The following is a 22,522-nucleotide window of genomic DNA, read 5'->3' as shown; positions in this document are numbered from 1 at the left end:
ATTATTGACAGTGCAACTTTTATTCACATTGTTCTCGCAAAAACATGTCTGACAAAAAAAGAACTATGATTTTTTTAATGTTAAACCATAAAAATGTCTTTGATACTAAAAATGCATGTGTTGTCTGTCAAACTTTGTCATCTGAAGACTTAAGACACTTCCCAATATAACATCAATATTCAATAAATTAAAAGAAAAAAGTATGAATTTTATTTATTTAAATGTTTACTCCGTCAATTTGAAAAAAAAAAGACAAGTTTGTGTATGATTGCGTGTCTGATATGAGCTATAGTAAAAATCTGAGAATTAATTTATATTTGTTTTATGAACTTATTTATATCTGAATTGTTTTAAGACTGGGTGTTAATTTTTTTCTTTAATTTGGAATAATATTAAAAATATGGGGGAAAAAAAACTATTTTTAATCAGTAATGATTTTTTAACATTCCAGGTGACGACCCCATTTCAATTTCAGGCGATCCCACATGGGGTCACGACCCCAAAGATGAAAAACACTGGCCTAACCAAAACAAATTAGTTTTCAAAATGATAAACTAAAGTTAATCTAGGTTTGAACTCATTAGCAAATATAGACAGTACAACTTTTATTCAAATTATCGCTGTTTTTTTTTTTTTTTCATTTATTAACCATAAAAATAGTCGCATTTCTCTCCAGCAACTAAAACACTTTAACATCTTACTTCTAAATATTGACTAAATAGAGATCAAAGTTACTGAATGAATGAAAAAGTGCGTGCGTCGTCGGTGCGTCCGCGCGCTCACACGCTCGCGCTCTTGCCCGGACCTCCAGGTCCAGGTCCAGGTCCAGGTCCAGGTCCAGGTCCAGGTCCAGGGAGCAGAATGTAGGCGACCTGATGCTGCAACGCGGACCAGGCGCTGCAGTTACACGGCGTCACGTACCCCGGACCCCGGTGCTGCTGTCCCGGGCCGGCGAGGCCCGCCAACCCCGCGCTCTGGCTCTGGTACCCAAAACCGTGCGTGGCACCGTAGGAGGAGAGCGCGTGGTGCGGGATCTCCACCATGGTGCGCTGGACAGCTCCGGTGCTGAAGTGCGCATGCACCGGCTCCAGGAGCGAGAACGGAGAGGAGGAGGATGATGATGAGGGGGGAAGCAGCAGGGAGTCCACGTGCAGAGCCTGGAGCTGCGGGAACATGAAGCGTTCCCTGCAGCGCACGAGGCTGCGCGCCCTGCGCCTCGGTCTGTACTTGTAGTCCGGGTGCTCCTGCATGTGCTGCGCGCGCAGCCTCTTGGCCTCGTCGATGAACGGCCGCTTCTCCACGTCGCTGAGGACCTTCCAGTGGGCCCCGAGCCTCTTACTGATCTCTGAGTTGTGCATGCGGGGGTTGTCCCGGGCCATCCTCCTCCTCTGGCCCCTGGACCAAACCATGAAGGCGTTCATTGGCCTCTTGATGTGATCCAGAGTTTTAGACTCAATCATCTCAGGACTAAAGGCTTCCATTAAAACTAAATTCTGATCTTTGTTTCCATCAATACCATGAATCCACTGTGTAAGAGTAGAAGAAGAAGAAGAAGTTTGACAAAGCGGAGATGAAAAACCAACAAAGACCACAAAGCTGCACTGGAGGTGGCTGTTATGGAGCTGGGAATGTCATCACACACACACACACACACACACACACACACACACACTGTCACAGAGGGTCAGGCCAATGAGAGGAAGAGTAGCTTTAATCCTTCCACAAAAAGTCAGTGTTTGTCTGAGAGCCATTATATAGACATTAAAATATATGTTTTTTGGAGCCATATTGTGTATTTGTGTTGATATTCAGCATTTTTGGGGGTATTTGTTGTGTATTTTTTGTTGTTATTTTGCGTGTTTGTTAGTACTGTGGCTTTGCAAAGTAATTTTTCATGTTTTTCTTCTCTTTTTGTGTATTTTTGTTGTCATTTTCTGCAAATTTGTATATTTTTCGGAGAAATTGTGTGTATTACTGTTGTCGTTTTGGTCATTTTTGTAATAGTTTTGTGTGTTTTTGGGGTATTTTCTGTGTTTTTCTCTTGTATTGTATCTCTTGTAGACCGAGGGCCGCATGTGGCCCCTGGAACGCCAGTTGCCTTTGTCTGCTCTATAGAGCTGAATTATGGATTTTAATTCTTCACATTTTTAAATTCACAATTTAAATTACTCTTCCATTTCTCCATCATGGTGATTGGCTTGACATTGTAATCTCCCCCGTCACAGGAGTGTGCATGTAGCCAGGCTGAAATCACCTGGTTTAAGTGAACGTATTTATATCCTGTTTCGTAGTACAGCTGCCGTCTGACAGAGAATGTTTGGCTAGGTGAAGCTAACAGAGAGATATCCCAGATATACTTCTCCAGCTGTGTGTTCTCCGTGTTACGTTGTGTATTTTTCTGCCATTTTCTGAATTGTTGTTGTCAATTTGTGCGTTTGTTCGAGTACATTTCTGTATTTTTGTTGTTTTGTGTATTTTTCTGTATTTTTAAATTGCTTTTTATCGTTTTTCTTGTTATTTTGTGCACTTTTGTTGTCGTTTTGTGCCTTTTGTTGCCGTTTTATGTTTTTTTACACTTATTTTGTGTTATGTTAGGCTTCATATTCCGTCCAACTTCATGAAATACCCACCACACAGCAGAAGTGATTAGTGCCGAATGGATTCTTAAGGAGGTCAAAATACTCGAGAGCTGCAACAAAAGTACTTTTAATTTCTTCTAACGTTCCACTCATTTGCTTTGAGTCGTATCTTTATATCAATAATTGAATTCTGCCGTGTGGTGCTGTGCAGGTTTATCGTATATATCTATAATAAGTATAAAATACAGGTGGCCCACCTCTCTCTTCAGAATCAATATTAATCACAATGGTGGGTGAATGCATTGATTGTTTCAGTTTTTATAATTATTCTATCTTATCTGATCAAATGAGCGTCTCAGCGGTCTCGTCTGTGATTGAAATGACATTGATAGGAACTCAAAAGTAACTTAAATGTAGATTCTACAGCAGAGATGGACAACTTTTATCACAGCGGGGGCCAAAGATATGTCAGCATTTAGAATAATGACCAATCTGAGCTTTAATACATCATTCTGTATGTTTTCATGTCACGTTTTTTAATGTTCTTTTTTTTTTGTTGTTCTTTTTTACGTGTTTTTTTTTAAGTGTTTTTGTGTAATTTTGTTCTCATTTTGTATAGCATTAGCTAATCTGCTGTTTTTTGTTCTTTTTTGTGGTTTTTATTAGTTTCATTATTTTTGTATATTTTTGTTGTGCTGTATATTTTTTCTGTTATTTTTGTGTTTTTGTTGTCTTCTTATGTGTTTTTTGTGTAATTTTGTAATTTTTGTTTTTTGTTTGTTTGTAAATTTCTTTTCTATAATTTTCAGCTTTTGTTTTGTTTGTACTTTTGAGTCATTTTGTGTATTTTTCTTGTAGTTTTTGTGTGATGAGTAATTTTTGTATATTTTCTGTTATTTTTTGTGATTTTGGTGTAATTTTCTCTTTTTTCTTGTAATTTTGAGTGTTTTAAATTTTTGTAATATTGTATATTTTGTCGTTATTTTGTGTATTTTTGTTCTCGTTTTTTGTGTGATTAGTCCTTTTTTATATTTTTGTGTTTTTGTTGTCTTTTGGTGTATTACTATGTAATATAGCATATTTTTCTTTGTTATTTTACGTATTTTTGCATAATATTGCTGATTATAGTTTTCATTTAGCATATCATTGAGTAATATTCTGCATGCCATTTTGCCTATTATTGTCTTATAATGCATTTTTTTGTTGACATTTTGCATAATATTGCATGTGTTTGTTGTTATTTTTTGCATTTTATTGTATATTTTTGTTATGATTTTGCGTATTATTGCATAATATTCCGTATTATTGCGTAAAATTGCATATTTTTGTTTTCATTTTGCGCATTATTGCGTAACATTGCATATTTTTGGTGTCATTCTGTGTATTATCGTGTAATAACTATAACAGTTTCCCATGTCTGTTAATCACATAACCACTGTACAGAGGAGGAAGCAGGGGATTGTGGGTAGGAACAAATGAGAAGATGTGGAGGAACTTCACAGACAGAAGGTTTGTTTGTCCTTCAAGGTTTCCATGCTTTCACCTGAGAGAGAACCTAAAGGGTTTTAGCACAAAGGATTACTTCCTCACACACACACACACACACACACACACACACACACACACACACACAGCTTAAAGCCCAGGCTGGTGATAGTGTTGGATATATCAGGGCACCAGGCAGAGCATTTACCTCCCACTGTAGGACTCTATGGAGGTAAAATGGTGGTGATGATAACATGTTCTCACATTGAGGTTTTTTCTGCTGGCGAACAGGAGCCAAAGTGATAAAGTGAGAGCTGGCAGGGGTCAGTGTCCACATAGCTGTGCTGTTATCTGCTGCTGCTGTGTAGGTTCAGACAGGCCCTGTAGGCAGGAGGCCACACAAACACACAGAGACAATTATTACATACAATCAGACACTGTTATCATCACAGCAGGGGCCAAAAACATGTGACTGTATCTGATCCAAGGGCCACATCATCAACATTCATGTCAGCACTCAGAATAAAACAATCTCAACAGTTTACTCCTCATTTTTCTGTCCTTTCATTGTTGTTTTGTGTGATATTGTTGTCCCTTCATGTGTTCTTAGTGTCATTTAGTGCATTTTTTTATGTTGTTTTGTTTATTTCTGTTGTCGTTTTATTTTTATTTTGTGCATCATTTTGTTTTTGTTTTTTGTTGTATTTCTGTTGTCACTTTGTCTGCTTTTTTGGTCATTTTGTGAATTTTTTGCTCATTTGTTTCGTTCTTTTGTGTGTTATAAGTAATTTTGTGTTTATTTGTGGTCAGTTTTTTTATTGTAATATAGTGAATTTCTCTATCTTTTTGTATATTTCTGTCATTTTCTTGTGTTTTTGGATTCAAATAAGTGTTTATTTGCTGTATATTTATTTTATTTTGTTAGTTTTTGTTGTCATTTTGTGTATTTTGCTTAATATTTCTGTATTTATGGTCAGTTTGTGTTCTTGTCATTTTGTAAATTTCTCTTTTTGTTGTCAGTTTTTTCATGGTTACATTTATTTGTTGTGGTTTTGTACATTTTGCTGTCATTTTGCATATTTCTCTGACTTTGTGCATTTTTGTTGCTGTCATTTTATTAGTTTTTGTTGTTTTGTGCCTTATATGTTATTTTTTTGTATTTTTCTTGCAATTTTTGTGATTTTTTGTTGTTTTTTCATTTATTGCTTCATTTGTAAATTTTTCAGTAATTATGTAGAGGTTTTTCATTTTGTGCATTTACTTTGTGGGCCACACAAAATTAGAGCAACGGCCGCTTGTGGCCCCCGGGCCGCCAGTTGCCCACGTGGCTGTTTATGAAAGAGCTTTTCTTTGCAAATTTTTCTTCTGTTCACTTTAGGTTCTTTTGTTGAAAAGCAAACAGCTGTTGTGTCTAATGTGGTGTGTAGTTGTAGTTGTTGTGAGTCTTCTAGGAAAGGAAAGGGTGACGTTTCAGGGGAGAAATGGGTTTGAAGAAAAAGTGCCAACAGCAGAAAACGGTGGTGCTAATCCTGTTATCCCTCAGGCTCTGAAGATACGAGCCCTCTCCCTGGGAGTCTATCTTCTCTTCTTCTGTCAAAAGTGTCCTCTATGCACTCAGGTGGATTAAAGAAAGACCTGGGGATGAAAAGGAATGACACAGAGAGGCAGGTGGGCGTGGCAATGACTGGAACCAAACAAAACATACACTTAACATTGGTTTATTTTATTTTTCTATTCATTTTTAAACCCTTTCTTCATCGCATTGATTATTTCAGGAGCTCGAGGACCTTAAACTACATGTGGCCCTCGCCATGATTTTGTTTGTCCTCTAAAACAAATTCACAAAATGTATTTATATAGAAAACACACAACATAAAATCAAAACACACAAAATTACTCTAAAATCATACACAATTACGAAAATTACACAAAAATATGCAAAATGACTCCGAAAACACACAAATGACTACAAAATTACACAAAATGACCAAAAAATACATAAAACACACAGCAATACAGAAAAATACACAAAAGGAGGATGAAAAATACACAAGAATAACATACAATTCAATAAATATACAAATTGAGTAAAAAAAATACAGACAAAATGATAATAAAAATACACAAAATGACAGAAAAATACATAAAACACAAAATACACAAGAGTAACAGAAAAATATACATAAGTAGAAAAAAAATACACAAAATGACAGCAAAAATGAACAAAATTACTCCATAACACACTAAATAACAGAAGAATGTACAAAATGACTAAAAAAAAAAGCAAAATAGGAACAAACATACACACAATTAGAGAGAAAAATACAAAACAAATTACTTGTTGTTCCTGTATTAATGCTCTGATTGGTCATTATTCTAAATGCTGACATGTATGGTGATCATGTGACCCTCAGATCAGATACAAACACATTTGTAAGTCATCCTTCAACTGACGTAGACTTTTGCATCTGACTCCTCCCACCCTCAGTGGCTCATTGTGATTGGCTGAATGAGTTTCCAAAAGGACCATGTGTATAGATGTTAAAAGTTGGACTTCAAATATTGTCCCTTCAGCTATAAACACATTTTAAAAGATGAGAAGGATTTTACTAAACCTTCTGCTTTTTTCATAATGCTTTAGGAGAAGTAAAGCGGGTTTAGTTTAGTAGCTTTGCTCTGACACATTGATGGATGCTGGAATATTCTTTAATCAGAGGTTAGGGGGAGGGGAGGAGGACATCTAAACTAAATTAATACACTTCCTCCCTCCAACATGGGGGGATAAACGTGGGGGCCACACTATCAGCCTCTGTCAGTGAGACATATTTGCAACCACTGCATTTGTGGAAGACTCAGTGCCACAGAAACATGAGATTTAAAGCATCGTCTGGTAAATGAAGTGTTGGCTGAGCAGCTAAATGTGCTGGATAAGCAGCCACTGCTTATACTTAGAATGTCAAACTGGTTAAGGTGACGAGAGAGGCCACAAATCTGTTCTTTAATCCCTCTAGTTTAACTTTATTTGGACTTTTTCTACTATGTGAGTCACACAAAAACGCACTAGACAAGGGCCACATGTGGCCCTCATTGTGTGCAGCCCCCCAGTAAAGCCACAATATGACCTCAGCAACATTCAAAAGTGGAGAAAAATATAAAAAAGAAAGGACAAGAAAAACACACAAAATGACCACAATTATACACAAAAATAACAGGTGAAATATACAAAACGACAATAAAAACACGCACAAAATGACCAATAACAAAAATGCACAAAACTACAGCAAAGACACACAAAATGACAAAAACTAATAAAACAACTAAAACGCACATCACAAAAAAAAACCACACACACACACAAACAAAATAACAAAAGTGCACAAAACGACAGCACAAACACAAATTGACAAATAACTAATAAAATTACTAAAATGCTCATAATGACAAAAACACACACATAATGACAAAAAAAAACTAATAAAATAACTAAAGTACACGTAATGACAAAATACACAAAATGACCAATAACAAAATAACAAAAATGCACAAAACGACAGTAAAAACACACAAAATGACAAAATACACAAAATAACCCATAACAAAAATGCACAAAACGACAGTGAAAACACACAAATTGACAAAAAACTAATAAAATAACTAAAACTCACATGATGACAAAAACACACACAAACAAACAAAATTACAAAAGTGCACAAAATGACTCCAAGCACACACAAAATGACCAAAAGCAAAGAAAATAACAAAAAAGCACAAAATTACTCCAAACACACCGAAAATGGCTTAAAAATAAAACTAACAAAAAATTTGCAAAAATGTAAAAAACGAAAGCAAAAACACACAAAATGACAAAAAACAACTGAACAAAATCACAAAAATGCATTTTAACACCATTTTATGTGAACCTGAATCACATCACCTAGTCATCATGTGCAGAAAAAAGGTTAAAGACAATGGCAAATGTTTTTTAAATAGTAAAACTTAGCATTTTAACGTAAAAATGAATTAAAGTTAATCGTTTTTAGAATGAATGGGGCTTATGGGAATAATGGGCATCTGATTTGACAATACCAATCTAATCCAGTAGAGGCCAGTATTTTCCAGTTTATTCTTCACAAGTGCATTCTTATTGTCGGTAATAGAAGATTCTAATAACACGATAACGTCACATTTTGCAATGTATATGTTGTAGATTTGAAATCTTAAATGTATTTCTATTTTTGGAAATTATATTGACTTCAGTTTCTGGTCATTTACTTTTTTCTTTTATGCAGCTTCACAGAATTTCCACAGCACGCAGTGGTGGAAAGCAGGGTTTTGGGTATTTTCAGTTTTAATTAGCTATTCAAATTGGATAATATTGGTAAATTAAAATGTATTTCACGACAGTAAAAAGTCTTAAGTAGAAATAAAAATAAACAAGGGCTCGTCCGGGATTTGAACCCGGGACCTCTCGCACCCAAAGCGAGAATCATACCCCTAGACCAACGAGCCACGTCAGGAACACGCTAGAAAAGCGTTTAACTATCAAACCACTCTGGTCGAAGGAAAAGTAGTATTTTCAGATATGATGATAAAACAAAATTCAGATCTTTGTAGCTTTATTTTTAAGGCAGACTTATTTTGGTGTGTTCTTCAACAACGGTGCAAAATCCACCAGCACTTATTGCTTTCTGAGGTAAATATTGATAAAATGTACATTTGGGTGTTTGTTTTGAGTAATTTTGTGTGTTTTGTTTTTTTGTTTGTTTGTCGTTTTGTGTTCTTTTGTGTACATATTATTATTACTATTATGATTATTATGATTATTATTATTATTATTATTATTATTATTATTATTATTATTATTATTGTATCTTTCTCAGTTATTTTTGTCCACATTTGTCACATTGTGTGTGTTTGGGAGTCAATTTTTGTATTTATTTAGTAGTTTTCTAATCTTGTATTAACAAAATAATTTGATGGATAAATGTAATTTAGAAAAGGACATTTTAAATATGTTGTTCTGATGGCTGAAATTTCAGATTTACTTGAGTTTTTGGAGTTAAGTGTGCTTTTCACAATAAAAGGGCACATATAATTTACTAAATATTGTCTTAGAAATGTATTACCACACTTTTTGTCTAATAAATGTACATTATTTATTCTAATTGTTTAATAAAGATGTTGTAGAGTGTTTGTGGTGTGTCTCCTCCTCCCGGTGCATTGTGGTCCTGCTAACTATCACTTGAGCGGACGGACCGACGCTTTTCTGCCGGAATCTAAAGAATTTGAGGTGTCTGCCAACTCTTCCGTAGACCCGGCAGCTTGTCTCTCTCCGGCTCCGTCCACAATCAACTGTTCGCGGACACACAACGAGGTGACACACCACTCTTCATCCGTTATTTATCGCCGCAGCTCCGGTGCTGCTGTTACAGCGATGCGGCTAAACTTAGCCCGGCTAGTTAGCATCAGCTGCTAACTACTCACTGAGATTACCGGTGCGCTGCGTCTGCTGGTTTCCATGTTAAACGGTGACCAACAACTTAACTATCCTCTACACATTAGTTACTTTACTATTTAAAAATTGTTACCATGTAATACTAGTATTGTATACTACAATATAGTATACATTGTATGTGCTACATTCAGTGCGGATACATGAAGCTAATTGAAGCCATTGACTGTAAAAAGAAGCTAGCTCCCACATTCATTGGACGTGCTACCGAAAATCTGTCATAAGTTATAAAACGTATTATTTGAGATGTATTATTCACATGATTGACTGCTGAAAACTTTCCCCAAGTAGTAGATGCAAAACCACCAACTAACAAGTCAACCAGTGCATGTATAGCACCAGTCTATTTCCCGTTAGCTCGCGGTTAGCTTCGCAAACAATCATTTTCTACTCGTAAAAAAACACAAATCTGCATTATTCTCGATGCAATCTTGTGTTAAAACTGTGGCTGTTTGATTTTTAATGTTTGGAAAGCATTTATGCGAGATAAAACGCATTAATTTATCTGAAAACGGTTTTATTTGAGATCAATTGTACTATGTAAGTGTAGCTTGTGGGTGTGGTTCACACTTTAAAAAGTTGGTCACTGATGCCGTCTTAATTTAATAAGTAATTTTGTGTGTTTCTCTGAAATTCTTTGTATGTTTGTTGTCTTGCTATTTATGAGGCATTTTGTGCATTTCTGTTGTTCTTTTGTGCATTTTTTTTCTTGTGAAATGTATGTTTTTTTGGAGTCATATTGTGTATTTGTTGTCATTTTGCTTGTTTGTTAGTACTTTGGTCTTGTCGTGTGAATTTCTCTTGTGGGGATCAATAAAGGTCTATTCTATTCTATTGTCTTTTTGCATCCTTTAGTTGTCATGTCTGTACATTTTTAAGGCATTTTGTGTATTTTTGCTGTCGTTTTGTTAATTTTTGTCGTAGTTTTGAGTGTTGAGTGGAGTATTCCCTGTGTTTTCCTTGTCTTTTACTGTTATTTCCTGCAATATTGTAATTCTTTTCATTTTTTTCATGTATTCTTGTTTTTGTTTTATATATTTTTCCATCATTTTGTACGTTTACTTTGGGGGCCGCATAAAATTGTGCCGCCAGTTGCCAATGTCTGGTTTTAAATAAAGTAATTCTGCAAAACAATTTGCATTCTGCTCCCACATTTTAAAAGAAAACTCCATGTATTATCTATATAATAAAACATTTTTAACTCCTACATCCGCTAACAGCAAAAGGGTAAACTAAAATAATCCATGGACTCATTTTAGATGGACTTTTAAGACTATTTAAGGACTTTTCTATCTAATGGTAGAATCTGCAGTAATGCTGCCACCAGAGCAGGAAGAGAACAGATCTTTTGTGGTACAGCGCTGCTCTTACTAAGCACACTTCCTGTCTCTGGGGCTGTGAGGCCAGGCTGTAACTAACTACGGGCTGACATGAGTTATTGTTCATGTTTGACGAACTTCGAGCAAAGTAATCATGCACTGAGACTCTTTTTGTTGTCCAAGCAGTTCTGTGACTTGTTTCCTGATTTGTGTTTCAGGTTAAACTTCAGGAATCATGTCTCAGGCCATCAAAAAGGAGGTAAGATAAAAAGAAAGCAGTAGGCTTAAAAAATAAAGCACAAGGCTAAAACTTGCGGCGAGTTGCTGGTGCTGTGTGCTGATAACACGCAACACCTAGGGTGCTCGGGGGGCATGCTATTGGCTGCTCGACTGCAGAAGAGCGTTCAGAAAAATAACAATAAATATGTAAAAAAGAAACAGACTGAAAAAGCTGTAAAAAAAACAACTTTATTACTATTTTTGTTCAACCATATCTGTAAAAATAGCGTTTAAATGCATGATATTGTTCCACAACATTCCTGTGAGGAATTTCCGTGTCATGTTTGGTCCTGATTTTAAATGAAGAGAGAAAAAAAGGAAGTGATTTCCATTTCAGAACATGAATTCCATTTTCTCTTTTTATTACGTGAGTTTTCTATGATTACGGAAAATCTGAGCCACTATCCAAACCATTTTAGGCTAAACCAAGAAGAAAGAAATTGGAAAAATAGTGTGTGTGTGTGGACGTTGTTTACTTTAAATGTTTTTTAAAACTTTATTTATTTTGTTTTGAAGCCGCAGGGCCAGTTCACCAACCCTGAGACTCCGGGATATGTCGGTTTTGCCAATCTACCCAATCAGGTTCATCGCAAGTCTGTGAAAAAAGGCTTTGAGTTCACTCTGATGGTCGTAGGTGAGTGTTTGATCTTCACCCAGTTTCAATTAGACTTTCTTTGTTTCCTCTTATGTTGGACTTGTTTGGACACAGTGTGTAATAGTATTTTGTCTGCATTAAATTATTAAACATCATCGTTACCCTGCAAACTGTGTGTGTGTGTGTGTGTGTGTGTGTGTGCGTGTGCGTGTGCGTGTAGCAGCTGTGATGTCTGTGTTGTAAAGGGGGAGGGGCTAAAACTCCTCCTCAAACAGCACTCATCCTTCTGCTTTAAAATAAACCACAGAGGAATGCAGTTTGTGTGTCTCCAGGGGCCGATTCACACGCTACTCAGCGAGGGCCAGCTGGTTTCCCAACTGCAGGAAAAAAGAAAAAAAAAGAGATCTTATTTAACCCTCTGAGCCTATTTTTGCCTATTTTTACTTTTTTTTATGCAACTCCACTGAACTTGCCATATTTGAACCTATTTTCATCACTTTTTCTTGCCATATTTTTGCTCCTTTTAATAGATTTTTGCGACATTACTCCCTTTTCTGCCACTTCTACATCAAATGTCAATGCCTTTTCTGCATTATTTTTTTCACTTCCAAGACATTTCCAACACTTATAAACCCGTTGCACCACTTTTTCCACCTAATGTCACATATATTGACCCATTACTGCCACTTTTAACCTCTTTTCACCATATTTCATGCTTATTTTTGCCAATTTCACCCCATTCACAATTTGTCTGCCAGTTTAAACTAATTGTTCCTACTTTTTTTTAATTGTAAATAAGGTTGATAGAGTACAATACTGTTATTAATTTAAAATTTATAATGCTTTAAATGGGCTTTCGGAAAACAGGAGCGTTACCCTGATATCACGCGAGAGCTTTACAATGTATGTTTGTGACACAATTGACCCAAAGCCAATCGTTTACCGGGAAAAAATCCCATGGAAATGTGTTATATAATCCCCAAAAAATTACCTCCAACTGATGAATTACCCTCTTGTTTTGCATGAATCCCGCACAGACGTGTGATTATAGAAGCATCTGCTGTGACGTGTCACGAGATTAACTCGTCACAAGTTCTGCTAAACCTGTCAGATGAAGATGAAGTGCATTCATTTTCAGTCACAGGATAACATGGTCACCACTAGATTTGTTACAAGTAGCACACGTTATTATGGGAGGAATTGGACATATTTGTCAGTTTTTTCACACTTTCTAGACAATCACTTGCTTTCTGGTGGAAAATAACATGTAAATGTGTGATACTGTCCCATAATATGCATGGACAATGTTTTTGTGTCATTTGGGGCCTGATTTTAATTAGTGTTTTCTGTCCATTTTTGGCAATCATGGAAAATCAGAGCCAGTTGAAAAGACATGGAAAGGGGTGCTGATGTGTGTCTGGGTGTGGGGATGTCTTTTCAGGTGAATCTGGACTTGGAAAATCCACGTTGATCAACAGCCTCTTCCTCACTGACCTTTACCCTGAGAGAGTGATCCCTGGGGCAGCAGGTAAGACGCTAACACGTTGCCCTCATGCTAATACCATGTATTGTAACAAGCCAACAGTCAAAGTTAAACAGCTGGTTTGTTTGTTTTCTACCACAGAAAAGATTGAGAGGACGGTTCAAATCGAGGCGTCGACGGTAGAAATCGAGGAGCGAGGAGTGAAGCTCCGTCTCACTGTGGTTGACACGCCAGGATACGGAGACGCCATCAATAGCCAAGACTGGTAAGCGCATCTCAGGGAACACGTTCATATAAAAGAGCTTAACTCCGCTATCAAAGAAATTCCAGCAGTTTCTTAAAGCTAAAGAGTTTCTTTTTAAAGCCAATATATGGTGTCAGTACGGTAATTTTACTCACACGTGACGGAATCATGAAAGATACAGCTTTGTTTTGACAAAATCATCACACACAAGGAAAAGAGAGAGAGGGCCAAAGTCCGAGGGAAAGAGAGAGAATAAAAGAGAGCAAATAGCAGTGGATTTAATTGAAAAGGTTATTTATTGAAGTGCATATTTAATGATTATTCACTGTTCGGAAAATTAAAATGACAAGAACACATGGGGATGATAAAAATGCACAAAATAAGGAAAATAAATACAAAATGATGACAAAAATACCCCAAATGAGCGAAAAACATACAAAATTACAGCAAAAACATACAAAATTATAGTATACACTGTCATTATGGTAATTTTTCTCACAGTTGATGTAATCGTTAAAGATGCTGCTTTGATTTGATGAAATCGTCACATACGAGGAAAAGAAAAAGGGCCAAAGTCCAAGAGAAAGAGAGATTAAAAAGGGACCAAATAGTGGTGGATTTAATTGAAAAGTTTATTTAATGATTATTTACTGTTCTGAAAATACACATAGGGATGATAAAAATGCTCAAAAGTAGCAGTTAAATATACAAAAACATACAAAATAATAGTATACGTTGTCATTACGGTAATTTTACTCAAATGTGACGGAATCGTTAAAGATACCGATTTGATTTGACGAAATCGCACGTGAGGAAAAGAGAAAGGGAGAGATTAAAAAAGACCAAATAAACGTAGATTGAATTGAAAAGGTTATTTAGGTTATTTAATTATTTACTGTTCTGTCAGCCTTGAGCTTTTTGTTATAGTTTTACTATAGACTTGAGTCACCACTGATTTCACATTTTCATAATTTTTTGTGCAAATCATGATTTGGTCACATTAGTGTAGTGAAATGTTTATTGGTAAAAATAATTAATGGTGGTGTTTGTTTCTCATCTCAGTTTCAGCACCATCATCAGTTACATTGACGACCAGTTTGAGCGTTACCTCCACGATGAGAGCGGTTTAAATCGAAGGCACATTGTTGACAACAGAGTTCACTGCTGTTTCTACTTCATCTCTCCTCTGGGCCACGGGTTGGTTCTGCTTCACACTTCCCTATACGTCCTATAATTAGACCCTAATCTGTGTTTGATTTCTGCTCATTGTCAGCTTGAAACCTCTGGACGTCCAGTTTATGAAAGCTATTCACAACAAGGTCAACGTGGTTCCCGTCATCGCCAAAGCTGACACACTCACCCTCAGGGAGAGGGAGAGGCTCAAGCGCCGGGTAACCCCCCACCACCACCACCAAGGCCACACATTGTTCTGGGAACTGTTCAGTTTTTTTTTTTTACGCATGTAATATAAAGCAGAGCAGAAATGGGAAACTCATTTTGTGTGGCACCAAAAGAAAATGCGTAAAATGACAGAAAAATACACACAGGGATGGTAGAAATATGCAAAAGTAGCAGTTAAATAGACAAATGACAAAACCAATACTACAAAATGGCTCCGAAAAACAAAAAATGATAACAGAAATACACAAAATAAGAGAAGAATAGACAAATTGACAGCAAACACAAAATAAGAGAAAAATATACAAGGTGAGAGCACTATATAAAGTGACAACAAAAACACAAAATTAGAGAAAAATACACAAAATGATGACAAGAACACAATGACTTAAGTATACAAATGACAGAAAAATGTACAAAGTGACAACAAAAATACACACAATTATAGACAAATACACAAATTGACTCCAAAGACACGCAAAATACTTTTTGTACAAAATACAACACCCCCCACCCTCCAAGGAAATATAGAATTTTACTCCGAAAACAAAAATATCCACAAGAATCAGAAATTGGCAGAAAATACACAAAATGAACACATAAAAAAAAAACAAAACACATGACTCAAAAAATAAACAAAATGACTGAAATCTCACAAAAAGAACAAACACACCGGCCCTTAGTTGTTTCCTGTAGATGCTAACACTTTTTTGTGGCCCCGCCCCCTGTGATAAGTGTTGTAGTAGGAGCTATAAATGTTTTAGTAACACAATGCACGCCTCAGATGTATCTAATTTATTGGCTTTCCCATATTTGATTTCATTACTGATGAACTAAACGTCCTAAAATTGTGCCAAAAATGCTTTAAAGGATTATTTAACACTTAATTGTGATTTTTCAGATTCTTGATGAGATTGAGGAACACGGTATAAAGATTTATCACCTTCCCGACGCTGAATCGGACGAAGACGAAGACTTCAAAGAGCAGACCAGGATCCTGAAGGTGAGTTCTCTAATGTTCTGCTTTCATCACGTGTGAGTGATTGTGTTAAACGACCAGTTGTTGACGGTGGTTTCCAGGCCAGTATCCCCTTTGCAGTGGTGGGATCCAACCAACAGATCGAAGCCAAAGGGAAGAAGGTCAGAGGTCGCCTGTACCCCTGGGGTGTGGTGGAGGTGGAGAACCCCGAACACAACGACTTCCTCAAACTACGCACCATGCTGATGTAAGAACATGTGTAGCTCTATAGATCAGGGGTTCTCAACCTTGGACGTCAGGACTTCATTTGTGGTCGCAAGACACTGGGAGGGGGTCGCCAGATGCCTTAAAAAAAAAACTAGGAATATTTATTTATTTTTTTAAATTGGAGCCCATTTTTCCTTATTTTTACCCTTTTTCTACAACTACACCAAACTTACCATATTTTAACCTATTTTCATCACTTTTTCTTGCCATATTTTTGCTCCTTTTATTATATTTTTGCTACATTACTCCCATTTCTTTTCTGCACATTTTTTCCACTTTCGACATTTTTAGCACTTTTAAACTGTTTGCACCACTTTTCCACCTAATGTCACATATGTTATATACAAAGTAGCAACAAAAATGACGATAAAAACACACAAAATAAGAGGAAAATATATAAACTAACAAACACAAATGAGGGAACAAAGTACAAAAATACACAGAATAAGAGAAAATATACAAAATTACGACAAAAACACACAAAATGAAAGAAAAATACAAAAGTGACAATAAGGATATGCACAAAAAAAACATTTTTGCCCACTCTAATTTGCAACTTTTAAGCAATTTCTGTGGTTTTTAAAATCCCATTTCACCACCTTTTCTACCATTTCTGATTAAAACAAGGATTTCCATCTTTAAGATGACTATATACTATGGAGCAAATAATGATAATATTCCTGGATGACAGTGGATATTATTCAGATGAATGAATAAATATGGTTATCACAGATTCATAGAGAAATGGACTAGAGGTTGACGATATATGGACTTTTTTCAAAATCGGCCATCGCCAGCCTCCCTAAGAAGGGTAAGAAACACTTTATTATAGGGAGGATATAAAAAGAGAGGGCAGTGTTACACCTAGGGGTGGGGGAATGGAACAAGGAGGAGAGACTCAAGGTTATTTATTATTATTATTATTTTAAAGTGAGATGTGTTGTAGTTGTTCATATGGGTACCAGTGTGAAGCTTAGGTATAATTGTGGTGGCTGTGAAGAGAGGGAAGTAGTGAGTAGTAATACATAAAACAGATATTTAGTTTAAACCACATTGTATATTGTTGTCGTGCTTTACTGCTACTTACCCGTCCTGTACTTTTTGTTTTACTTGGTTGTGTACGGGTATATTTAAAGTTCAATGAATGTTAACAGTTGTATTGGCGTATTTAATTTAACTTCTAATATATACATTTATATCATATGAGTGTTTCAGTTGTCTTTCATAATCAATGTGCTTTAAAAAAAGAGAGTATATCTGGCCTTTGAAAATCCCATATCAGTCGACCTCTACAATGGACCCTCACCCTAACCCTTTATGGATGGACCCCAAAAAGTTCTGCCCTTAATGCCCTCTATAGATGGACCTGTCTTCACATGACTGTTCTTAAATAAACGTCACGTCCAAGCCATTGTACTTACTGTTCTGATCCCACTTCACAGAACCCACATGCAGGACCTCCAGGAGGTGACCCAGGACCTGCACTACGAGAACTTCCGCTCAGACCGTCTGAAGCGTGGTGGCAGGTTGTCCTCCCATGGTTACATTCTGCCTCTGTCTCCTGTGTACGTATCTGTCTGCCTGCTGGCTCTTTCCTGCTCCTCCCCCCCACCCCGCCCACCCCAAACAAAAACCTGTGATAGAATAAATATACATTAGACTTATTTATTAAACCAAACAAAGGCCTCAAACACCATAGATGTGCACATTCATGAAGAGTGACCATCTTTAGTGATTTCAAAGTAGAAACTAGTAGTAGTCGTAGGAGTAGCTCTAACACGTCATTATGCATGGTAACATCAGTTTGGTATTTATTTAAGGGATTTTACAAATTTGGCTTAAAATGTTTAATGAATAACAACAATAAACTTTTCGGTGAGAGTCCTTCTATCCTTAAGGTTTGTGCGTCTTCAAAGGTCCACGATTTACTCGCTAACTTTAGCCACCAGAGCGTGTCAGCGCACTGTTTAAGGTAGAGTAAAGGTCCCTTTGGAGAGCTCCTCTTCTCTGCTTTTTTGTCTATGTTCTAGGGCTGCACAATTAATAAATATTGACTCGTGATCACAATTTTGGCTTCCACGATTAAATTAAGCCGATTGTCGGCAATATTTACATTAAAAACACAGGTTCTGCTGCATATTTAATCATTTACATTCTCAACCAGTCGTCAGCCAATTACCTTTTTTTTTTTTTTTTTTTTAGTATAATTCTTATTTAAAGCTTTGTTTTTCACTGTAAACCGTTCACATGTTTGTTTAAAAGTAGTGCAGTAAAAATACAGATGTATTTTTTCTTTAACATGATAAATAATTTATAATTGTAATCGTGATTATTACAATATTGAAAAAAAATAATGATTATAATTTTAACCATAATCGTGAAGCCCTACTTTGTTTACACCAGTGAAAAAACACTGCACACAAAAGGACCCTTTGTTGTTTCCTGTGTTAATGTTCTGATTGGTCATTATTCTAAATGCTAACGACGATGTAGACGATGGAAGGAGAGTGAGTTCTTAAAATGAATAAATATTTGTAGTATTCAGGGTTTTTACGAGTGTTGTTTTATTTTATTTTTATTTCTGTCTGACGGCCAAACTTTGTGAAGTAAAGCTAAAGTTTTTGGTTTTTTAATCTTTGTTCCAACCTTACTTTAACGAAGGGTCATGATTAATGTAGTGAGAGTTACTCATGCTCTGTGTAGGTCCTCCACTACACTAATAAATACTATAAATAGACATTATATAATCAGAGTTCCTACTTGGTTTATGTGGAACATCATTAACCTTTTTAAAGGATTTTTAGCCCATAGTCTGTAAGTGTTGTAGACTTTCCCAGGATGAGGGAGTGGTTTTTCTCTCCATTATCGTCCAACGACGGCTTGTCTGGTCCAACATAAGACAGTTGGAGGTACAGTTGATTTTATTTTTTATTTTTAAACCTAATTTGGGGGAGGTAATGCTTTTTTCCACTGACTGCGTTTTTCTTTTGTGCTTCAGCTTTTAACTCTTCAGTGTTTGTGTGTTAGATGTGTGTTTAATCTGAACTAACACTGATTGATTAGCTGAGCTTCAATTAGCACCAACGCGCTCTCTCACATGTTCTAATGCTTAACAATAATAATAATAATAAATTACTAAGCTTGTGATTGTGCTTTATTAACCGACCTGAGTTACTGCATTTCTCTGTCCGTGACGTGACGTGACGTGACACTAACGGTGTTTGTGTTGGTGACATAGAAAAGGTCCAGAGCCTGAGGACAAGGACATGATTCTGCAGGAGAAGGAGGCTGAGGTGAGACGTTTGATCAAATTTATCATTAATCTGTGTTGTATCCAGGTTTTATTCTACATCACGAGCATCGTTATTAACAATGCATGAGTTCATGAGTGAACTCGACACTAATAAAAAGCACTCACGAGCTGTGATGATGGATTGGAATTAAATGCTGGCTATTATTCTGTCAGACTGACTGTCAGTTACACGCTTTCATTACTGTGTGTAAATCCATTAAGAGTGGAGGAAAATATCAATGTGGCGATGTATCGTGATATTTCACCGCTTGATTATCGTAACGATCCAAAAAAATGTCCACATTTTTTTTTTTGTCAGTGAACCACATCAAACTTTGTTAAGCTACCTCACTCCTCAATGCATTTTAGCTGCAAGTTGATTGAACTTTATTTTCATAAAACATACTCTGACTCAAAAACACACGACAAAAAATAGCACAAAATTACTTAAAAACACAAGACAGCGACAAAAATGCAGGAAATTACTGAAAAAAATACAAAAAAACAACAAAAATACACAAAATGTCTCAAAACACACACATTATTACAATAAATGCACAAAACTAACCGGAAAACACAAGATGGCTACAAAAATGCAGAAAATGACTGGGAAAAAAAAAATACAAAACATAAAATGACTTTTAAAAAAAAACAAAAAACACACATTATGACCAAAAATGCAAGAAATTACTGAAAAAAGTACACAAAAGGACTAAAAAAAACACACAATTATTACAAAAAATGCACAAAATTACCTGCAGAACACACAAGACGGCTACAAAAATGCAAAAAACAACAACAAAATGACTGAAAAAAACACACGAGTACAAGAAATGCACAAGATTATCTGAAAAACACACAAGATGGCAAAAAGCAGAAAATGACTGAAAAAAAAAATCAAAATGACAAAAAATGCACAACATTTTGGGTAATGTTGTGCATTTTTTGTTGTTTTCTTAAGTACTCACAATGAGTAGTATGTTCGTATAACATTTACATCACAGCCATAGTCTTTATCTGATTTAAAAAATGATCGTCTCCTACAGCTTTAAGTTAACGCTTCGTTTTTCCTCCACATTTGACCATGATTTGATCTTGAAAAGGTGATTTTTGTTTTAAATTGTATTGACGTTACCTGAAGTTTTTGTTGAATGTTTGATTAACAAATCGTTCACTCGGTGTGGTTCAGTTGAGGCGAATGCAGGAGATGATCGCTAAGATGCAGGCCCAGATGCAGAAGCAAGGAGACGAAGGAGACGTGTGAGAAACCCCGCGGTACGACAAAAATTCTTCCTTTTAAAACTTCATTGAATTGCTTGAGTTTCTTTTAAATGCGTTTTGTTTTCCTCTGCAGGTTTTTTTCGGAAACGCGGCTTTGGATCCTGAGCTGATTCTCGACTCATCCACCGTCTTTACTTCAGCTCCACATCTGTTTCTGGAGATTATTTCTCTTTTATACAAATGTTGACTTATACTCCAAATAGTGTTCTTTATATATGTATCCACACATGATTTTAGCTTCTTTATTTTTCTACGGTTTCTTTTTTTTTTTTTTTACACATACCTTATATCTCATACTCAAATGAAGTGATGTGACCCGGTTTTTGGAAGATTTTCATACTTTTTTTTTGTTGGAGAACAAAGTCCGTCATTGGGACATCCACTGTTACTCATTATTATCTGTTACTCATGCATGCTGCTCTCACTCTGGTTAAAAGGTGCTGGATTTAGTGCCATTTCCAAGAGTCTCCTTTTATTTTGAAAAGTCCCACTAATGAAGGACGGGCTCGTGAAGCTCCACATCTCTGGTGCTTTCTGGAAACCTTTTCCTCCCCTCAGTAAAGTGAAGTTGTGTGTGTGTTTTCAAGATTTAAGAAGTATTTTATGAAGCAACGACCGCTCACAAAGACTGAAGGTGACTTTTGAAGCTAAATGTAGCTAACCGTAAATGTTTTCCTCCCCAACAGTTAAATATGATGCTCCTCACATTCCTATTTGTGCCATTTTTACCCAAATTTAAAATACCAAATATTGTTCTCAATGCTTATATTGTAATAAAAATATGCAAAGTGCAACTCTTTTGAATTTGGGTCTTTTTTTTTTAGGGTATGAGAAAGTTTAGTACTTATGAATGTATACAATTCTCAAATTTTATACATTCTCAAATGGCTCAAAACAACAAAAACAAATGTTAAATTGCAGAAATATACTTAATAATTATATTAATATTTCTGTAAGTTAACATTTTTGGAAACTTTTTTCTCTGTAAAGTTGTGTGATTTAAAAATGTGTATTTTTGCAATTTAACATTTTTGTTTGACAAAATCAGAAAAATATATAACAATATGTAAAACAAACTAAAAAAAAAAGACGAGGAATACAAAAAATAAATTACAAATTGACACAGACATATTTACAGAATAATACCCAAAATAAGGACCAAAAAACATTTAAAATTACATAGAAATATACAAGATTACAAAATATACAAAATTCTTCAAATACACAGTATAATTTGATATGCAGAAAAATAAATTAAAAAGATAGAAAAGAAGCACTTAAAATGGAATGAAATATTTCTAAAAAAAAAAACTAATTATATTCTAAACTAAAATAATTAAACATTTACTAAATTATGCCCAAAAACACAAAAAATCACTCAAAAGAAGCAATTAATATGTAAATAAATGAATATTTTGAATAAATACATTATATTCCAATGTAAAATAAGAATTAAACATACAAAATTATGCCAAAAACAATGTAATTAAATACAAGCTAACATATATTCTAATATAAAATCAAAAGGAATAGAAAATTATGCCAAAAATGACTCAAAAGAAGCACTTAAAAATATTAAATATTATTTAAAAAACTAAAATATGTAATATTACAAAATAAGAATTAAAAATTAACTAAATTAAGCACAAAAAATACACAAAAGAAGCACTTAAAATGTAACTACATAAATGTATATTATATTATATGCCCAAAACAGACAAAATGACTCAGAAGAAGCACTTGTAATTGTAAATACCTATTTTAAATCAAAAATAAAATATATTCTAATATAAAATAAGAATTAAACAT

General features: G+C 35.3%; 2 protein-coding genes and 1 non-coding gene across 6 annotated transcripts; 1 reads left to right on the top strand and 2 right to left on the bottom strand.

Annotated features, from left to right (window-relative positions):
• Positions 1-833: 833 nt before the first annotated feature.
• LOC114479543 (transcription factor Sox-14) lies at positions 834-1,445 on the bottom strand (the record flags this gene model as incomplete). Its single annotated transcript, XM_028473277.1, has 1 exon — positions 834-1,445. A coding segment is annotated over exon 1 (588 nt), but the record flags the coding sequence as incomplete, so codon positions are not given.
• A 7,056-nt stretch (positions 1,446-8,501) lies between these two features.
• Positions 8,502-8,573, bottom strand: trnap-ugg (transfer RNA proline (anticodon UGG)). The gene has a single exon. It is a non-coding gene; the product is annotated as a tRNA-Pro (tRNA).
• Positions 8,574-9,278: 705 nt separating this feature from the next.
• Positions 9,279-21,339, top strand: septin2 (septin 2). 4 transcript variants are annotated; one of them, XM_028472593.1, is made up of 13 exons: positions 9,279-9,438; positions 11,114-11,154; positions 11,691-11,808; positions 13,211-13,297; positions 13,394-13,517; positions 14,559-14,693; positions 14,770-14,887; positions 15,796-15,897; positions 15,975-16,120; positions 17,583-17,705; positions 19,379-19,433; positions 20,622-20,708; positions 20,789-21,339. In XM_028472593.1, exons 2-12 carry the CDS (start codon positions 11,131-11,133, stop codon positions 20,694-20,696), a joined length of 1,107 nt encoding a protein of 368 aa, XP_028328394.1. In that variant the 5' UTR covers positions 9,279-9,438; positions 11,114-11,130; the 3' UTR covers positions 20,697-20,708; positions 20,789-21,339. The 4 variants fall into 4 exon arrangements, with proteins under 4 accessions (XP_028328394.1, XP_028328396.1, XP_028328397.1 ...); XM_028472596.1 differs by having other exon boundaries at positions 9,280-9,438; positions 17,583-17,666; XM_028472594.1 differs by lacking the exon at positions 9,279-9,438 and adding an exon at positions 10,964-11,043.
• The last annotated feature ends 1,183 nt before the right edge of the window (positions 21,340-22,522 follow it).

The sequence above is a fragment of the Gouania willdenowi genome, chromosome 17 (assembly GCF_900634775.1).
Source record: "Gouania willdenowi chromosome 17, fGouWil2.1, whole genome shotgun sequence".
NCBI classification, from domain to species: domain Eukaryota; kingdom Metazoa; phylum Chordata; class Actinopteri; order Blenniiformes; family Gobiesocidae; genus Gouania; species Gouania willdenowi.
The sequence above is the reverse complement of the archived record's forward strand: the minus strand, read 5'-3'. Positions and strand labels throughout refer to the sequence as shown.

Coding starts and splice junctions, on each gene's coding strand:
- septin2 (XM_028472593.1), top strand. CDS start 11,131: ATGTCTCAGGCCATCAAAAAGGAG. Junction 11,155..11,690: donor CTCAGGCCATCAAAAAGGAG/GTAAGATAAAAA, acceptor TTTGTTTTGAAG/CCGCAGGGCCAGTTCACCAA. Junction 11,809..13,210: donor GTTCACTCTGATGGTCGTAG/GTGAGTGTTTGA, acceptor ATGTCTTTTCAG/GTGAATCTGGACTTGGAAAA.